Source organism: Labrus mixtus, chromosome 10 (assembly GCF_963584025.1).
Source record: "Labrus mixtus chromosome 10, fLabMix1.1, whole genome shotgun sequence".
Taxonomy (NCBI): domain Eukaryota; kingdom Metazoa; phylum Chordata; class Actinopteri; order Labriformes; family Labridae; genus Labrus; species Labrus mixtus.
In genome coordinates, this window is record NC_083621.1 from 6,678,650 (window position 1) to 6,697,896 (window position 19,247).

At 42.9% G+C, this 19,247-nt stretch overlaps 1 protein-coding gene across 1 annotated transcript; it reads right to left on the bottom strand.

Annotated features, from left to right (window-relative positions):
- Window positions 1-5,012: 5,012 nt before the first annotated feature.
- kctd12b (potassium channel tetramerisation domain containing 12b) lies at window positions 5,013-18,866 on the bottom strand. The gene is made up of 2 exons (XM_061047766.1): window positions 17,273-18,866; window positions 5,013-6,063 (listed from the first exon to the last, which is right to left on the bottom strand). Exons 1-2 carry the CDS (start codon window positions 18,114-18,116, stop codon window positions 5,480-5,482), a joined length of 1,428 nt encoding a protein of 475 aa, XP_060903749.1. The 5' UTR covers window positions 18,117-18,866; the 3' UTR covers window positions 5,013-5,479.
- Between the last annotated feature and the right edge of the window lie 381 nt (window positions 18,867-19,247).

Below are 19,247 nucleotides of genomic sequence, written 5' to 3' on the forward strand. Positions count from 1 at the left end.
AGTGGCCTCATTTCCACTCACACAGCGATTCGGCTGCTCATTGTTTCCTCTTGAATCCCTACCATGTAGTTCTTAAAAACAAGCAGTAGTCAGAGGAGGACAGCACACACCAGACTGCTCTGACTCTGTCGATTAAACTTGTGTCAAGCCTGATTCTCTGAGTTTCTCGTCGCAACGATGTCAGCAGATGGCCCGCAGGGTAGCGTGTCAGCAGGGCACTCATTACTATGCATAAAGACAAAACTATCTGCAAAAAGCAGACAATAATATGGAAGTGAATGCAGTGGTTGGCAAACAGGAAAGCATGAATGAGCATCTCGGGAAGACTGGCCAAATTACATGGCTGGATTTTAAATTCATTTCAATGTTGGGCATTATTAGAAGTTCTCATAAATATATGTCTCTCCTGCAGGAGCCTCAGCCTGTTTGGAATTTGTTTCTAAATTTGGGACATTGTCATTTTCATGCAGAGCAGGAGAGGTTGTCCCAATCATGCAGCAGTATATGCAAAACAACGGCAAGGCAGTATGCCTCGCATTCAGACAGCCATATCATATTTTCCACAGAGAAAAGTAGCAGGCCAAGCGCTTGGCTCGCAGATCGGACTGTCAGACCATCTGCTGCACCAGCGCACAAATTCTCTCTTTTATGTGATGCATGGTAATCAAGTCATCTAGTGATTCCATTTGCTTCATGAGTCTGCTCATCTCCACATGCCATTACACAGCAGCACTTCCCATGATGCAGCTGTATATCCTCTTACATACCATTAATCACAATCAGGGGGCTGGTGAGGATCACTGAGACGGCTCAAATGAGCATCAAAACCGCTTCATGCACACTTATCACATGGAGGAATATTCATGTGAAGGATTTAAAAGGGAGTAAAGTGACCCTACTAAAATGCTGGAAGTGTGTCTGTGTGTGTGTGTGTGTGTGTCTGTGTGTGTGTGTGTGTGCGCGCGCGCGTGTGTATGCGTGGGTGTGTGTGTGTGTGTGTGTGTGTGTGTGTGTGTGTGTGTGTGAAAGCTTCCTCTCCGCAGCTACAGCCTGGTTTAAAATCAGAGGCAGACAGAGAGAGAGAGAATGGAAACGGAGTGTGCTCTATGCAGAGAGAAAGGGGTTCAGAATTAGGAGATTAAAGTAGTTGCAGGATTAGGCCCCAGGTTGTAATGATGGAAATGGAAAAAGCTGTGAACAGAGTCTGACACATTCTCTCTGGCCCTTCTCTCCTGTGCCTCGTTCCACAGCATGTGTCTCCTGCTGATTGTGTGAAAGGCCTGCAGGGAGAGCCAGCTCTTCTCACCATTAAATAGCACACATTTGTTTAAAGAACATTTATGTGCAAGCACATGTTCCCAAAAGCAAGGCAGACGCTCCACTTAACACATAATGTGTGGACTGGATGCACACTTTCTTTTATGCAGATATATTTCCATAGCTTGTGCCCATGCACTTGCACAACCACAACTCAGACATTTTAAATTTGCATTCTGAGGCATAACTCAAATGCTGTAAATAACAGGATTAAGGTAATAGTTTGGTTTGAACGCTTGTATGATTTAGAGTAATAAGACGACCTGAGTTTACATAAGCAGGTTAATGCCTAGAAGGATGTATGGTCACGACAGGAAACAGCCAATTAATGACACAACACAGCAAAAGAAAATGCTTAGAGAATGTTTGTTTTTTACTGAGCACTTTAACCTGAATTCTGTGAATTGTTCACTGTAAATGAAAGCTGTTAAGACAATCTTAGCCCTGTTATCTTTTTAAATTAAGAAATGATGATGCAGCTGTGTGAATCAGCAAAGTACTTGGCAGTAACTAAAATAGTATGTGGTAACAGTTGGAATAACTGGAGTAATGCATTACTGGTTAAACCAAAAAGATAATAGTGCACATATACTATCTTACTCATTTGGGATATTTACTGCATTTAAGATCTTCTCAGTTAAGTATGAGCCTTCCAATGTGTTGGACAGCACGAGTGCCAGCCCCCAATTCAGGCGTAATAATTAGTCCTCAGTTCTCTTATCGCCCTTAAAGCCACACTTAATTAGCACGTACATAATGCTTACACACAAAGTTTATCTTTAAGGGTGAAACTCTGCCTCACTGCTGAAACACGGAAATATACAAAGACACTCACTACAGCTCTGTACTTTTTATTTTTTTATTTAAGGATCTCTTTCAGCTGAGCTTTAATTGTCAAGAGGGCTGACTGTGCTGGAGATAACTCATGCCCCGAAGAAATGAGATGCTAATGTATTTCTGGCCATTCGAAATAAATCTGCGAGGTGCTATTTCATGCAAATGCACAGCGCCGAATGCGTCAGCAAAAACGGAAACGGGATAGATTCAAGGAAAGAAGATAGAAGATGGTGTCCGGGATGTTTTTGGCAGGTCTTTTCTGACATCCTGTTCTTGCTGATGGATAGTTTTGGCCAAAAAAGGTATTACCTGATGACAAATGAAGGCTTGTCAGTCCTCCTCCATAAGTATATAATCTATTCTTTTCATGTAAACAAGTAGTTTTTCATGGTTATCAAACAGACTGAAATTAATATGAATTATCTCTTTATGATTTATAATATCAAATAAGACCATTGGGCTGCAATTGACTACTTCTGTGTTGTTGTTTTTTTTTAATGCTGGGTGTTGCTCTGTTGGTGTCACACAAAGCAAATTACATTGAACACACCAGAAGTACCTTTTTAAAGATTTATTTTGGGGCTTTTTGGGCCCTTATTGTAGAGATCGGAGAGTGGATAGAGTTGGAAATCAGAGAAAAAGAGTAGGGAATGACATGCGGGAAAGGAGCCATAGGCAGGATTCAAACCTGGGCCGCCCACTTGGAGGGCCATAGAATCCCTACATGGGGCATGCGCTCTAACCACTACGCTACCGGCACCAGAAGTACCTTTGATTACATTTTCACTGTGAGTGATATGTTTCACTGTTGAAAAAACACTACTTACGCGTACAGAACAAGATTAGTAATGAGATAAAATGTAACACCTTGTCCACAGGGGGTGGCCAATCAAGGCTAACCGTAAATTCCTCAAAGAAGCATTAAAGTTTTTAAAACAAAAATGATTCAGTGAAAAATCTTTTTCAGGACTTTCATCACAAAATCACAGGGGGGAAAATATCTTTGATGCCCGGGGTTCAAATACAGAGAAAACTTGAAGATGTGATTTTAAAGATGGACCCCATGGTTAGCTCTATCTCAGTCAAGTGATAATCACCGTCGCTACAATTTGTAGGATCCACCGTACTTAAGTATTCTGTCAAGGAATATTTTTCTGTCCTTCCTGGTCCCACCAGACTCGTTTACCTCTTCTTTTCAAAGGGTAAGTATTCCCTTTGTCGGTGGGCTGAGCCTATCATCTTCAGAGATCAAATCCTCCTATAGTGCATCCACAATAAGTAAAAAGGCCAGCTTCAAAAAGATATATACAAAAAGACAAAGGGTGAAAGAGAATTGAGGATTGAACACATTCCTTTGGAGAGGCCCAAATGCAAATCGAGGACTGTAATTTTGAACAGGGATGTCTGTTTTGTCTAACAGAGCTCCAACACAGCAGACTGTGCAGCTTCTGCCACAGTAAACAGGAATTTTAAATTGCGAGAACTTGTTGTTTCAGTCCTCGGCATGCGTCCTGACTCGAGCGCGCCTCGATGATACTCCTCCCAGCCCGGGAGCCCGGCCAGTGCTCTGTCACTGTCGAAGCCAATGCTGAAAGATGAGAAATACGAGAAAAAGGAGCTGATGAGGCAATACTGTCTAATGAGCTGCGAAGAAAAATCTTTTCTATGGATTTCTCAGCAATCAGCTGCCAGTTGGAGAGAGCCTGAGTGTTGATGACGGCGCGAAATGTTTCAGGAAGGACTGACTGGATGGTATAAATCGGCGTCATCATGAAGCCTGTTAGAGCAATGGCCTGCTGTTAAGAGAGTCTTCAGGACTGTGACGAACCCTAATCTGTTGTTAATCCTCTCATCAGAGCAGGAGGATATCTATTGCTCCTCGGTTACCAGTTTGCCTGAAAAACTATTCCATTTGTCTGATGCTGAACCAGATAGAACTTCCCTCACAGCCAACACTTAAGGATTAATGTCTTAACCTCAATACTGGCCCGGGGCGATGCAGAGCTGAAGTGCATAAAGCTGAAGAAAGCAAAGAAATGTTGCTGATAGAAAGCTCTGTGATAAGTAAACATCATTAGGTCTTTTAACCAGAGACTCTGGGGATGACCACGTGCTCATTATGATCAAAGGCAGAGCATCAGGTTGGACTTTGGTGTTACTCAGGTTGAATTAGAAAGATACAGAAAATGTAATGATTAAAACTGGCACACTGAGACAACTAAATATATTCAATCCTGCATTGACCTCAGTGCTCTATGAATATGAAGATTTTGATTGTAAGCTGTGTCTGTGCGTGAAGGCAAGCCTTTAAACTTTGGACTGTGCATGACTACCTTCTTTCTGTTTTCAGTATTATTCTAGGCCAAGCTAACCACGTCCAGGTTCTAGCTCCAAAATAAACAGAGTTTTGGTGATCTTTGCATCTCCATCCCTGTATGGAAAAGTCATCCTCATAACTATTGCTCTTTAGTCGATCTTTGATATTAAGTATTACTTGATGTTTACTAAGGAGATGACAAAAACGTTTCAATTTATTGCTAACCCCATATATCTCAAGATGGACTAGAACCAGGTACGTAGAGATACATAATCCCGGCAATTAATTAGTTAAGCTGGGTGAAGATATCGTGCAGAGCAGAGAGGGACAAATGGAGTTGTTCCTTAGTTCATGTACTAATTTCTGCCATTATTATTGCACATTCTGGCCGTCTGTAATTTCCCACTTTGCTTTCCGGTACAACACGTTCTTGACTTGAAGATAAAGTAATCACAAAAAGAAGCAAACTGAAGAGCTTTTGAATTCAACGCAGCGACGAGAACAAAGGCTTTGAAGTTTTGTTAATATTGATGAGGAGAGATTTCTTTTTAGAAGATTAGCACCAGAGATTTCACTTCTTCCTTTTATTTTGCATCAGCAAGGTCAAATGCCTACAATTTGATAATTAGCTAACATTTTCCAGATAGCTGATCAGTGGAGAGAATACAAAGCAGAACAGATCTCTTATTTAAAACATCACACGTATTTTCCTTCGTTGATTTAAAAGAAAGTGGTTGATCAATACTTTTGATGTCTCCAAATAGTTGTGTGGAACAAAGCTGTGTTACTAATAATCTCTACAGAGGAGTTTTTCCTATGATGGGAACATGGCAGATCTCTGTTTTGATTGTGTAACTGTGAAACTGCTAGAGGAGCTCTGCCTAAACACTGCAATTCATCAAAAAAAATCAGTTTACATGCAAAAGCTATCTATCACAAGTTAAAGTAAACTTGCTGAAAATCTTCAGAAAGTTTGTGTCAGCGCTTCCTGAATTTATGTGAAGTACTCTACGCGTTGTACTTCTTGAGCAAGTCACTTTGCCAATGCCTCTTGCGATCCGGAAACACAGACGGCAAGCGGATCTTCTTGAAGTCGTCAATGCATTTCTTCAAATCCTCCTCCAGCAGCTTCCTCTCCTCCTCCTCCTCCTCCACTCCCGGCGGTGGCCCCCCATTCTCCCTGACGCCTGGACGAGGCAGTGTCCTCAGGTTGAGAGTGCTCGGACGTTGCGGGCTCTCTGCGAGCGGCAGCGTTAAGTGAAGAGGAGGACTGAAGGTGGAGGAATGTTTGGATGACGGCAGTGGTGGAGGCAGGACTAGAGGTGACAGGGGAGGGAGGTCAGGGCAGTCTACGTGGGGAGGAGGTGGAGGAGGAAGAGGAGGTGTAAGAGGAGGGGGAGAGTCCATGTACAGTGGGTTTCGTGGGTCCAGTGTAATGCTGTTGCTGGTTTCTGGGAGGCTGCGGGTTCGGCCGCTGCTGCCAGGCTCCGCTGACTCTGTTCCAGCAGGAGTGGCAGGAGGTTCAGTGATTGTCACTCCAGTCAAGGCCATGAGGCCAGAGGTCGCTGCCTTGGAAACCCCTCCCAAACCACCTACAGCAGAAGGAGAAAAGGTGTTTCATTTTAGTTCATTTGAAACATTTTGAGCTCATAAACAATGAACAATGTTGAGAAACAGTTTGGACTTGAAGGGAATATGCGTTTTCTTTTGCTTTGCACAGTTGAACTGTTATCCATCAGTTAGTAGTTTAAGCAGACAGGGTCAGCTGTTTCTGTTGCTGCGCTCACAGTGCTCTCAGTTGAAAAAAAGTTCAACTTTTGGAAAACAGCCGCACTCGTCAATGTCACTTCAGGTTTAAACAATAAGATGGAAAAAGCAGCTTGTTTGCTTAGTTTAGCACAGAGAAAAAAAGAGGAAAAACAGAAGCCTGACTCCATCTAAAGGCAACAAAATCTTCTGAAAGTCACTTCTTTAGCTCAATAAATCCTATTTGTTTAGTCCAAAGAAAAACCAAAGGATATGTCAGGAGTAGCTGTTTATATTTCCAGTATTTGTGCTAAGACAACAAGCTGCCAGTGATACTTTTTTATTTTTTATTCACAGATATGAGAGGGGTATCGATTTTCTCCTTGAAGTCACAGCAGAAAAGCTCAGAAAAGTTTCCCCATGCCAATTAAATGAAGCTCAGCCTAAGTTCAAGCAAGAAGACTGGTTATATTCCCCCACACATTCATTCAATTTAGCTACTCCCTCTCTACCACTTCCACAATCTCCCTGCTCTGGCGATCAGCTGATTATGAGCATTTACCTCCTTATGTAATAATCCAACCCGATTCTGCCGCAACCTCTCTCAACCAATCATCCCGCAACTGTCAAATTTAAAAACCTGTTCTCTCCCTTCAGCAGTCAGCTTGTCATTTCAGTATGATCGCCTCAACCCTCCTCCGCTCCAGTCGCCTCCATTCCAGTCCAGCAGAGTTCAGATCCAGCCTCAGAAAACCCACTCCTCATCACATCCTGCATTCTTCTATCACCACCACCACCACCACCACCAGGGTCTAGACTCCAGGGGGGTATCCTATCCTGCTGTTGGCCTCGCTACCCCTCTGAGAGCATGAGGTCATCATGACAGAGTATATTCGCAAAAGACATTGCGCATATTTATCTTTTCCTAAACTGTTAAATAAATAATTGTTAACTCTTACACGAGTCTCTCCTGATTGAACTGTTTTGAAGGCTTGATAATTCAGGATAACAGATTCATACTCAGGTTTCCGGTCTGTTTAAAATAAGGCATTGACTAACGGTGGAGCACAGATATTTGATTACATTTTGCTTTTTTTGTTTTGTTTGCCTTATCAGAATGTGTCAGTATTGTGTGTCTGGCACAGAAACACACACATCAGCTTTGAGCTTTACAATACTGCTTCAATGGCACAAAAGTACACACAGTCTGGCACAAAGGCGTGTAGGAGCATTTTGAAAACAGAAATTAGCAAAGAAAAGGAGCTCAGCAGGAGAGGACGGGAAATGAGAGATAAGGAGAGCGGAGGACAGTTCCATTTAATTTCAGAACACCCTCGTACCGCTGCTTGCATGTAGGTTACATTATCCTTGAAGGAATACTGTGACTGAACGGATGGTGGTGAAGCCTCCTGACTGAAGCTTGACAAGCCATTTTTCATGGTATGTTGATTTTCATCTCATCCCTGTGCGAGGACAGACGGGGTTGCTACGGTGCGACTTCTCAGAATCATAGCTGGAGTGGCACATGTGCACATTCTGTACCCATCAACCATTTTGAATTGCTCCTTCTCTCTTCATAAACAACCTTTTTTTTTTTTTACACCCAGTGAACAAGTAATCAGCCTCTCCCTTGCCTTTGATTTTACAGTCTACATTATGATACACTGCCTCAGATTTTGCCAAGAAACTTTCTGCAAAAACCCCAAAATTGCCACTTATCTGTTGTAGGGTGTATAGGGAGTGCACTTCTGTGCCGTGTGATTGTTTTGAATTGTCTAGCCCTTTTTCTCATGTGATCCATTTTGGGAGAATTTCGACGTGCTCTATTCGTCATGCCTGATCTGTAAACAATATTTGGCATTTCAAAAGCCTCTTGAGGAAATCTTGTGAAGCTGCATGGCTGCAAATGCCCAATAGAAGAGATCAAAGCTTAACGTAGTGTTGCAGCCTTTCAACGTGGAAGCTAAACTTTAATAAAAAACAAACAGAAAATATTCTGCAGACAGAAAAATCCCAAAACATTTACATTCAGTCAAATAACTTGGACATGGCCTTAGCCCTAGTTAAATAAAATGAGTCCTGCCAAGTTTAATCACACACATGTTCCTTTTTTTTTTGTTGTGAAGCAGCTACATTATGGTGCACATGTTACAGCATGATAATTATGTTTTCTCAAAAACTCTTATGTGCTCAGACATGCAGGTACATCGCGCTACACCCACAGAGCACTCCACACAACCCAAACGCACACAAATGTGTACAGACATACGAAGACACTCGTGGCCCTCTCTTTGCTTCAACAGGACTCATCGTCACCGTTACCCTTCTTATGTAACTGGCAAAGCTGCTTGTGTCAAACGGAGGCGGCATACAATATTTCTCCTGCCTCCTTGGCTCTCTGAATACCCGAAGAGGAGTGTGTGTGTGTGTGCGTGTTATGGGCATGCATCTTATGCATATAAAAGAAGGACAGATAAAGACAGAGAGAGAGAGAGAGAGAGGAAGAAGCTGCAGAGGGAGGAGGGGCTTGCAAAAAAGATGCTGTCCCCTATTTGTATTTGTGTGTTCGGTGTGTTTAATGTACCTCATAATGAATACATGTGTGTTTGAGGGCCGCCTGGACGTGGGAGTATGTGGGCTTAGCAGCTGGAAGAATAATCCACTGGGGGATGGGCTCCATGCTTTCCTCTACTGCTAAGCCTTATGGAGGAGAACAGCGAAAGAGAGCACTCAACCCTTTTCCCCAGGCCACTTCTCCAGGGATATATATGCAAAAGCCAAAGCACTTTCTCATACATCCGCTCCTTGCTGTCTTTCAGTCTTTCCCATCTGTTCACCGTGACACATGTCTATGTTGCCATCACTACTGCTATTAGCAACTCTAATGTGTCACGGTAGCCAAAGTTTAGTACCCCTCTGTCACAAAATGTCTCCTCCACGTGTAATGTTAGTCACCTTACCTTAATCCTTATATTTTATATCATAGCACATCATGTATTCCCACACACCATTAAATTCGTTTTCAAAGTATTGTCATCTAAGACCAATGTTTACATTCAATTATTCCCTCCAGATAAATCCTAATCCAAATTATAGTCCATGTTTTCTGTTATTTGGTTTATAATGGCTCTAAATGTGTTATCTGTTAGCTTTAGCGTTCCCTATGTTAGCAAACTCTGAGACTCCCTTACTTTTTGATCCGATTGAACATGGGTTGACTAATAGAGTGATCTTTTGAGAGTCATATTATTTGTTATCACCACTTGGCGTGTACAACAAAGACAGCTAACACTACCTAAACTCTAAGCTAGTAGTGAAAAAACAGTGGTTGGTAGTGACTCAGTGACTTGGCGGCTAGCCATGATTTTGCTAGCCTCTACTTCTTGAGTTAAAAATGACTTTAAAAGGATAGTTTGACATTGGCTTTACAGATGTCAGTCAAAGTTAAACAAGAACACTGATACCATGTTAACATTAACAGCTAGTTTGCTTAGCTTAGGATAAAGACTGAAACTGGGGAGAAACAATTAGCCTGTATCTGAATATCTTAAGCTAAACATGTGATTATACACTACTACGTTATATTTTAAAGTATTTAAGTTTAAAATGTATTTAAGTTTAAAATGTCTAGTATATAATCACAATGTAAGATTGATAAATCAATCCTTTATGGGGTTATTGGTCAATGTATTGGCCAAGCTTGTAACTTAGTTGCTGCATGGCAACTCCTACCAGAGGAAGAGCTGGACTACTGTAGCTGATTCCAAATGTGCTAAGCTAAGCCTAAGTAGTCCTCCGTATTGTATTCATTGACAGAGTTTAGATTGGTATCAATCTTCTTGTCTAACTATTGGACAAAGCAAAGAATTGTGAACTGTGAAAGAACTGTAAATGGATGTAGTTGCTGATTCTGAATTACCTTGAATATGACAGTCAATCATCTTTTCGGTACTTTTTAAAATTCAAAGTGGTCACTGACAGGTGTTGTGACCTGAGAGTGGGGAGGCTGGCAAACAAGGGGGCCCCATCATTTCCATGGCAACGCCACAATGATCTGCAGGAGCACGCATAGTAATATCTCTTAGGCTGAGAGGAGCCTCTTAGACGAGGGTGAAGTTGTGCATATGGCTCTATCCAGCTGCTCTAAAGGGAGCTCACGCTACATAGCTTTGGCAATTACGGCATGTTTTATATCTAATCACCTCGTATTCAGCACAGATATCGAACATCTGCTTTGTGAAACGATCAGTATGGTGCCTAATGACAGAGTGGGCCTCACCACCTACGGTCTTCGCATTCATTGTCCTTTTTTCTCTGATTGCTGTCAGATCAAATACATATTGGGGCGTGATCAGACATGGTAATGCTATATTCTCGTGACATGCTGGGGCATAAGCACACTCGCCCCAATATCAAATTCACTGGAGTGTACTCACAAGTCTCGGAGAAATTACAGATCTGTCAATCTAAATAATGTGGAGGAAATGCGTGAGGTAAACAGCTGGAGACCGGGGAGCTGCTGGAAAAGCAAAAGACAGGGGTTTTGAGAGAAATGAGAGAGATGTGCCAGAGAAAACTGTGAGAAAGAATTCAATAACTTTTCAATTTCTCTGCAGAAAAAAAGTGTTGTTATAGTTTTGCAGAAATGTACTTCCAGTCTTAAGTGTTCCTCTGATTCACCTGCTCTGCCTGCCTCCTCTTTATCTCTCTGTGCCTTAAACGCCCTGAGCTGCTGCCTGGCTACCAAATCACGTAACCAGTCTGCTAAGCACCCTAAAGCCCGTCCTGGCACCCCTCAGCCCCTGCAGAGCCTGTAACCCCCCTTCCTTGCCACCTGCTCCTCCTCTCTTCCTGGTTTTAGCCAGGTTTCAACACAGCCCAAGAGTCCGTCACTAAGGATATACCTGACTGTTCAGATTACTGATAATTAGACTGGCAGATTAGAGTCCAAGTCTCCAGATGGCCAAGGTGAATCCCTTCCTAACAACAGCGGTGACAGACACGTTTACAACTCCCTGCTTAAAGTGAAACGCATTAAATCAGCACAGGCATAGTTACTGCTCAGTGCTCAATGTCCCTTCAAATTGTACTCACAAAGTAACATGCTGTGTTTATGCGGCAAACTAATTCTAAATTACTACCCAATAAAACCAAGTGGTGGAGTGTTTTTCATAACAAGTAGATGCCAAACTTTTCATTAGAAAAATAAATCATCAATATCTTTAGTTTCACCCCCCTACATCAGTGATTAATGGCATGGAGTTAAAACTCCTCAGATTGAAGTAATTTGCCATTTTGAGATGTAAATTTGCAAGAAAGAAACTTATGAAACCAACATTTTAGATAGAAATCAAACGATAAGCATTATTTGTACCTGCTTTACAAAGCAATAGGCCCTGGGCTAAGATATATTTATGAAGCACCCTGCTTCAACGTTCAATTGATTCGTCCATACAAATGTAAAGTGTTCCCATTCCCTTAACAAATGCCAAATACCAAAACATAAAGCAAAATATCCAGAACAAATACAATCCATCAAACTACAATAGACAAACTACATACCTCCCTAATAATGGATGGAAAAGTGACATATTAAAAGCATTATTCAAAAACAATAAACAAACAGAGACCAAAATCTAATTCTCCTTACAAAGAACCATCATTTGGTATCACTTTGTGAACTTCTAAAGGATAAATTTCAGCAGAAATAGGAAAGCAGGAATTGTTAACTATGTCATTTGTATCCTGGATTTGTGACAAATCAAAGAGTTCAACCGTTTTCTGACTGTTTCCTGAGACACAACTTCCCCCACCTTGCCCAATATGCGGTTTCCCTTTTTTTTTTCTTTCAAACTGCTCCTGCCCATCTCCTTCAACTCTTCTTCACTTGTTTACCAACTCACTGCTGCTGTGTATGAAGAACTACTGCTTGAGATATCCTTTTTGTTACATTCTTTTTTAATCCTACACATGCCTCTGACACTCTGACTCACTCCCTTTGCTGTAATTTCATGCTCCCTCATCCCCATCCCTCATGCTTCCCTCTCTTAGTTATTCTCTCTGTGTCATGGAACTTAAAGGAGAAAAAAAAGGAGACTGTAAAGAGAATAAAAAACAGCCAACATGGAGAGAGGAAAGAGAAGATACTGTACAGGACTTCACTAGTGGCCTAATCTACTCTAGTTCAGTTCATAGACCGTGTCCTGTGTTGACTTCCTCTGCTGTCTTCCCCCTTGGGTACCATCACCCTCTGAGCTCGCATGACCAAGTCCCCCCTGGTGTCCAATATGCTTTGTTAAATCAGCTTTCATGTGTGGGCAGAGGATAAAGACATGGGCCAGTGCAGTATGTGTACCCGTGCTGAAACAGAGAGAGAGAGAGAGGTGCAGTGGTGGTACACCTCTGACTCAATGCCTGGCTCACTATAAATAACACAACACACAATGAGATAAAGATGCCCCGAGCCAGCGCTACTGTACTCTGCATACTGGCTTACATGGCGGTGTGGGCGAACTGTATAGTAGTCAAGGACAAACATAAACACAGCAGCTCCCGTATGTGCAAATAAACAAAAGCACATATGCCACATACTGACAGAGAAAGCAGTATTAGGCCTCAGGCTGTTGTTGCATGTTCTCCACTATATGCTCCTATTTCTAATTAGCAGCAATCTATAAAAGGTGGTTTTTCACTTATTGCTATCAAGAGAGAGAATGAGGGAGGCAAATGGCTTGTTTGCCTGCTAATGCATTTTTAACTGGGCAAAAAGAAGAGGGAAAAGCAGGCGACCAATTAAACCTCAAACCTCATTGCTCTGAATCATTAGTGTTGCACAGGAGAGTTGTTGCACATCTTCTCCTAGCAACCACTCCCACCTTTGTGCATGTGTCTGTGTTTGTGTCTGTGCAGATTCGGAGATGCCAACTGCTTCATCAGCATATCGGTGAGACAGGGAGCGAACATAATTCACTGCCCCCACATGGCCCCAAATGCAAAGCCTGAAACACTGAATTCAACCTGTCCTCCCAACAGAGCAAAGTTATACGAGCAACACACATCCAAAACGAGACAAGGCACGAAGCGGAGGGAAATACAAACAAGTGCTGAGCCACAGATGGTTGCGGCTGAGCGCTCAGAGAGAACATAAAAACAGCAGCATGCGGATGACATCTGATAGTTTTATACTCAGTGTAAGGTTTTGAGAAAATGACTCATTTTTGGGCTTTGTTTTGTCACTAGAACACATGTCTATTCATAAATGAGGATGCAGTAGAGGAACCTAGACTTTTTTAGTCAATTTAGAGGAAATGCTCAGGATTTACAAAAAAGGATTAGACAGAGAATACACATTTTCCTGTTGGAGGGTGTCTATTTAACCTTTCTTTTGCTGAAATAATACATGAATCAGTGAAATCCTATCTGTCTGATGTAACTACATCTCACAGGCAGGCCATAGAAGAGCACATTACAGCACGACTCAGTGAAGACTCTGTTAGTAAGGACCATCATACACCATAACAGGACACTTCATCAGGAGTTATTCTGCAGATCTAAGATGGGAACACCAAATCCTTCCCACTTAAATACTCTCACGCTCTCGTTTCGCTCCTACCAGGTTATCTGTCTCTCTGCCTCCTTGCCCCATTTTTCCAATCCCTCTCTCCCTTTGGCATGCATCCCTTCCTGCCTTCCTCCTATGCTCTCTTCCTTTCCTTTTCAACAAACAGGAGAAGAGATGACCCAGCTGGCATGGAGACAATGGGATCATTCTCACAGAGGAGAGCGGACCGAGCCAAGGCATGTTACCATGTTGAGCTGCTTGCAGTAACAATAGCACCACAGGAACAGTACACGGGTCAAATCATCGCCTCAAGGAGGAGAGGACAGGCTTGTACTCTCAGGGTGTTTTTTTCTCTTTTGCTTTCTACTGTCATGGCTAGAGATTAATAATGAATTGCAGAAGCTAACTGAAAATGCACAGCATTTGTTGGTAGGAAATGAGAATATAGATGAAATATTGGATTTATTTTCATTGTGTCCTTGGCAAATTGTTTTTAACCCTACTAATTAAGAAGCAACTTTCATGGTCAAATGTCTCTACTGAAACCTTCTGGACCTCTTTCTTGCCGTGCTACACTTTCCAGCCGAAAGTTTCCCGACAGAGCGTTTACAATAAAAAGCTGAAAAGAAACAACACCAGCCGTGTTTCATCACAGCCCGACTTGTGGACCACGCTGCTGTTCGATGTCAGAGTGTCAACACTTCTCACACATCGACTGTTGAATGTCGAGTCTCAAGGCGACTCATGGAGGTAAAGAGTGAGAGCAGTTTTGGACACCGATGCCTGAAATTTCACACATGTGAGGCGTGTCTCTCCGTGGCCGTGCTAATGACTGACCTTGGCACTCCCATGGCACTGTAGCGTCCCCGAGGACAATGACAGAGGAATGCTGTCTGTGTGTGTGTCTGTGTTTTTTGGACACTAGGCTAAATGTTGTCACTGCCTCTGAGGGATTCATGCATTCCCTTAAATTGTTTGTTATCAGGGAAATTAACCACATCATCACATTTTTTCAGTTTTTGCAACGCTCATCAGATTTTATCTAGGCTAGGCTGCGATCAGGTTTGGAAGTCTTATACTAAGGTAATTAGCATGTGATTAACTCTTTAAAACTTATACGAGTCGAGGTTTATACAACATGTGACCGCATCACCTACATAAACATAATCCTGAATGCTGTGACAATTATGCACCCTTTTATATCCACAGTGTTTCATCAAGTCTATGCAATGTTTCACAGTCCTGGATTTTAGTCCCAACTAGTTTCATAATTTCCTCTTCTGTATGTTGCACTTAGATCAATTATTGCCTACAAATAAGGGTTTTGCAAGCTGCTTTAAAACAGCCTGTTATCTATGCATGTCCTCATTTCTGTCTGGCTCTACTTTCCTGTCAACTACTTGATATAAAAAAATTTATATATGTGGTTTAAAAGTGAAAAAGCAGCTGGGTGAATGAGAGGGGCCGAGCCTGAGGGTGTCATGTTCAACATTTAATGTGAAGTAGAGTTAATGTCCAAGGACATTCCCTTTAATAGAAAAAGGCTGGTATGAAAATTTGAATTAGTTTACACGTGATTGAGTTGTATTGTCCGTGGAAATTAGAAATTACTACTGAGCCAGCACCACTCTCCTAAAAGCCATTCAATATTGAGAAAAAAATATTTCATGAATGGAAAATACAACCCAGATAGAAAGGAAACATCTTTTATTTGACAAATCAATTTGCTTTTCGCTGAACACTTTTAATTTCAGTGTGGTCTACGCCCGCAGCGACACACTGCAGTAGGCCTAACATATCGACTCAGATGTCAACAGCACTTCATCACACTGAAACACAACATTGCGGTTTCTAGACATTTCAGAATACAGTTATTATTACTGTCAGACACTCTGCCAAAACTACAACCTGACACCTCCTAGCTCTGGAGAAATCCTGCACTATGCTGCCTAACTCAGAAAAACCACTTTATGTTCAACCTCCTATTCACAATCTTGAAATCTGAAGCTTCTACAGTTTGGATATGGTGTCTTCATTTTTACATCATCAGCTGGATGTTTTGTAGAATCCGAGTTCCTTCTGTTTGTGTTGTAGTCTGAGGTATTTGACCTGTCCTGAGGTGATATCCGGAAACCACCTTCTTTCTAAACCTATCCTTTATAACTGAAGTTATCGTTCTCACTATAATTATCCGCCCATACAATGCCCTTGCTACAGCAGTGAGAAAATATTGGGCAATTCCTTCCCTTTTTTATGAGTACACAGTGAGAGCTATCATAAAATATGCAACAGCTTCAACAAATACTGAACTGAGTATAAAGCATTACATTATTGTTTACACTCCAAACGTGATCCGCTTATGTGACTACCACTTTTTTTTAATTGTGTTTTTGTTTTATTTTTGAAGACAACATGTTACCATGATGTATGCCTGCCCCGAGCTTTGCTGTAATTGTTATTAAGACAAAAAAAAAAAAAAAAACACGTCAAAGAAGCACATTGACCGATGTAACATCCTCCATCTCCCCTGCCCTTCCCAAGTGGGTGATTAAAATACTGAAATCTTAATTGGACAATCAATACACTCACGCTTTACCTGGTAACCTTTTTTTTCTCTGTCTATGATTTCACTTGATACTTGAGCTTCCATCCTTTTTATTATTACTTTTTTTTTAAAAATCAAAGCCAGTTGTTTTTCGCTCTTAAGGAAACTCCAAAAACCTACAATCTAAGTTTTCCTTTATTTCCCACTCATGTGGTTGTGTTATATAAATGCTCATTAACACATTATAACAGCGAAAAAACTATATGGCACTTTCCCAACCACATGGCACGCACTGGACACATTTAATAAAAACCGCAGGAAATAAGATTTTTGTTTCCTTTTGTGCTGGGGGATGCTCACGCCCTTCAAGGCTGATACATTGTCCAATTATTTGGTAATTTAGTTCACAAGCGCAGCAGAAAGTCCCATCTGAAGACAAAGTTTACTGTGCACTGTGCATCACAGCCACTCTTTGGAGCCCTTTCCCTTTCGCCCTGCCATAGTCCCACCGACACTCCAGGGCACTTTAATTTGAGCAAACTTTGCTTTGCTTTTGTGCTTCACCAAGGCAGATGCAAAATATGGAGTACAAAGGGGAAACAGTACATAGAAGGTGCAAGTCTCTGCAGTAGTGGCTGTGGGGTTGCAGTGGTTGAGGATTGGGGGCTATGACTAAGCAGGGGTCAAAAGCTGGACCTGAAGATGGGCAAAGGAATCAGGGGTCAAAGGTGGGAGCTGCAGATCTGACCTGCAGGAGGTGTGAAGAGTTGGCTGGAAAAAAAAAATGGAGTCTGCAGAGAAAGATGGAGGGGCACAACATCTATGTAACATCTACTGGTGAAGGAGCCTTCAGAGAGAGAGGGGGGCAGGCTGGAGGCTGAAGAGGAGGGGGGGCACTTGGAGACAGGATAGGGAACCAGGGAGGAACAAAGCCGATAGTCTCACTCACGGTAGAACACATATTCAGTGTAGCTGGTCCAGATCTTGTCGTCTGTCTGCTCATGGGCAAAGGCGCAGGTTCCTGTAGAGTTACAGGCCACCATGTGGAAGCCTGCGTCAGCCAGCTTGTCAAACGCCTGCTCCAGAAAGGTGAACTTTAGATAGTAGCGGGATGTGTAGCGTTCAGGGGGGCGGTCAGGGTCCCGGCTCTCGTTCAGGGTCTCCCCGAAAACCTCTTTGGCCAAAGAGGTCTTCCCGCACACCATGATCCGTGCCACCCGGCGGAATTTGGCGTCAGTGTGACTGTCTCGTCCCAGGGTGTATGAACCCCTGTAGCCGATGGTGATGAACCCGGAGCGTTTGCCGTCCATGGAACCGGGCACCAGGCTGGCACAGGCAGCAGCAGCAGCACCCAGGGAGCTGAGGTTCCGGGCTGAGTCGATTCCTGGTGAGGAGTCCTCTGGGTCACTCTGACATCCATCTTCCCCAAGGGAGTTCTGCTTGCTGAGTTTGGGTGCCAGCAGTTTGACAAGCTCTGGTAGGTTGAAGAACTCAGCCTCCCTCTGCAGGCGGCCTCGCTCGGGGAAGTGGTCTGGAAGAACCAGCTGCTGGTCCCTCATATAGTCCAGGATGTAACGGAACAGGAAGCCATCACGGTCGACAAAGAAACGACCCTTTGTGTCCCTAGCCAGTCCTTTATTTGACTTTCGACTGAACATCTCCCATAGCAGGGAGTCTGGCACACTTGTGAGGGTGGAGTAGCGGGTTATGTACACCTGGCCGCCAACATTGAGCTCTATAATCTCTGGAAAGGGGACCTCCTCCGCAGATATGCCACTATCTGGTAAAGCCATGGCTCACAGGAGAAATTGAACGCAGCTTGAAAAAAAACTCTCTTGGTAGTAATGAAAGCAAATAGAGCAGGAAAAAAAAACGTCTGTCAGTGTACCTGTCACAGTGATCGTGAGGCCTGTTGCCTGTCACAGATTCCAGGTCTCTTGATGCGGTGGATCTCCTCTGGAAACAGAGCGACTCAACTGCCGCGCAGAATTGGTATTCGTGTTAAAAAGCTGCCCGCCACTCTCTCATCAAATCCAGCAGAAGCAAAACAGTCACACAAACATGTCCTGTACTTCTAACTACAGCTTTCCTCCATTATTACTAAAGCATGGCGCAGAGCATTTCAGGCAGCAGTGGAACCGTTTCTTCCGCGTCCTTTACGCGCAGGCAGATGTGAAATCATGCGGTTGCAATATTGCTTTTGACTCCAGTTCTCTGAGCAGGAAATTAAAGATTTGCACAACTGTCCATAACGACTTCTCTAACTCTAATGTCGGCGGGTTGTCCTCGCGGAAACAGGATCAGGTGGCCCAACTTCAATTAAGCAATCCATAGTTGGTGACATGTGTGGGTGTCTCGTTGGCGAAGAGCCATGCGATGAACAAGACGTTAAAGATGTAGTCAGACGCGAGGAAGGTGTACAAAAAAATCTCCGTGCTCTCCATCACTTGCGGGTCGAAACGATCGCGAGGTGGTCAGCGGGTCTGTCCCTCCGCTCCTCTCTCTCGTGTCAGTCTGTAAGTCTGCTGCAACGTAACGGAGGATACAGCGTTGTTCAGCTGGTTAGCCACGCCCATACGCGGTGACGCGCATCAGCCGTGATCCAGATCCAGATCTCCTGCACTGTAAATGGACAGGTCCAATACTGTACCTGCTTAAAACAACGCGCCTTGGAAGTTAAGTGTGTCATCATATTCGAGGTTTATTTCACAAGTTGATCCTAAATGAATACATTGGATCGTAATTAAATAAAATGAGTTACATTTTTGCAGTTGTATCGATGTATTTATGGGATTACCACTCACAAATCCACATGATCAATAGAGGACATGCAACTCTTAACACACTTTCATGTTTGTGTGCTTTTTGCTCCTCTGATTGATTAGTTCTTTGGCAGAGAACCAAGAACCAAACAACAGTACCGG

Bases quoted from the DNA above. Each gene is read 5' to 3' on its own strand.
- kctd12b (XM_061047766.1), bottom strand. From the start codon at position 18,116: ATGGCTTTACCAGATAGTGGCATATCTGCGGAGGAGGTCCCCTTTCCA. The intron at 6,064-17,272 runs GTGAGTGAGACT...CTTCTGCTGTAG, and splicing joins CACTGAATATGTGTTCTACC to GTGGTTTGGGAGGGGTTTCC.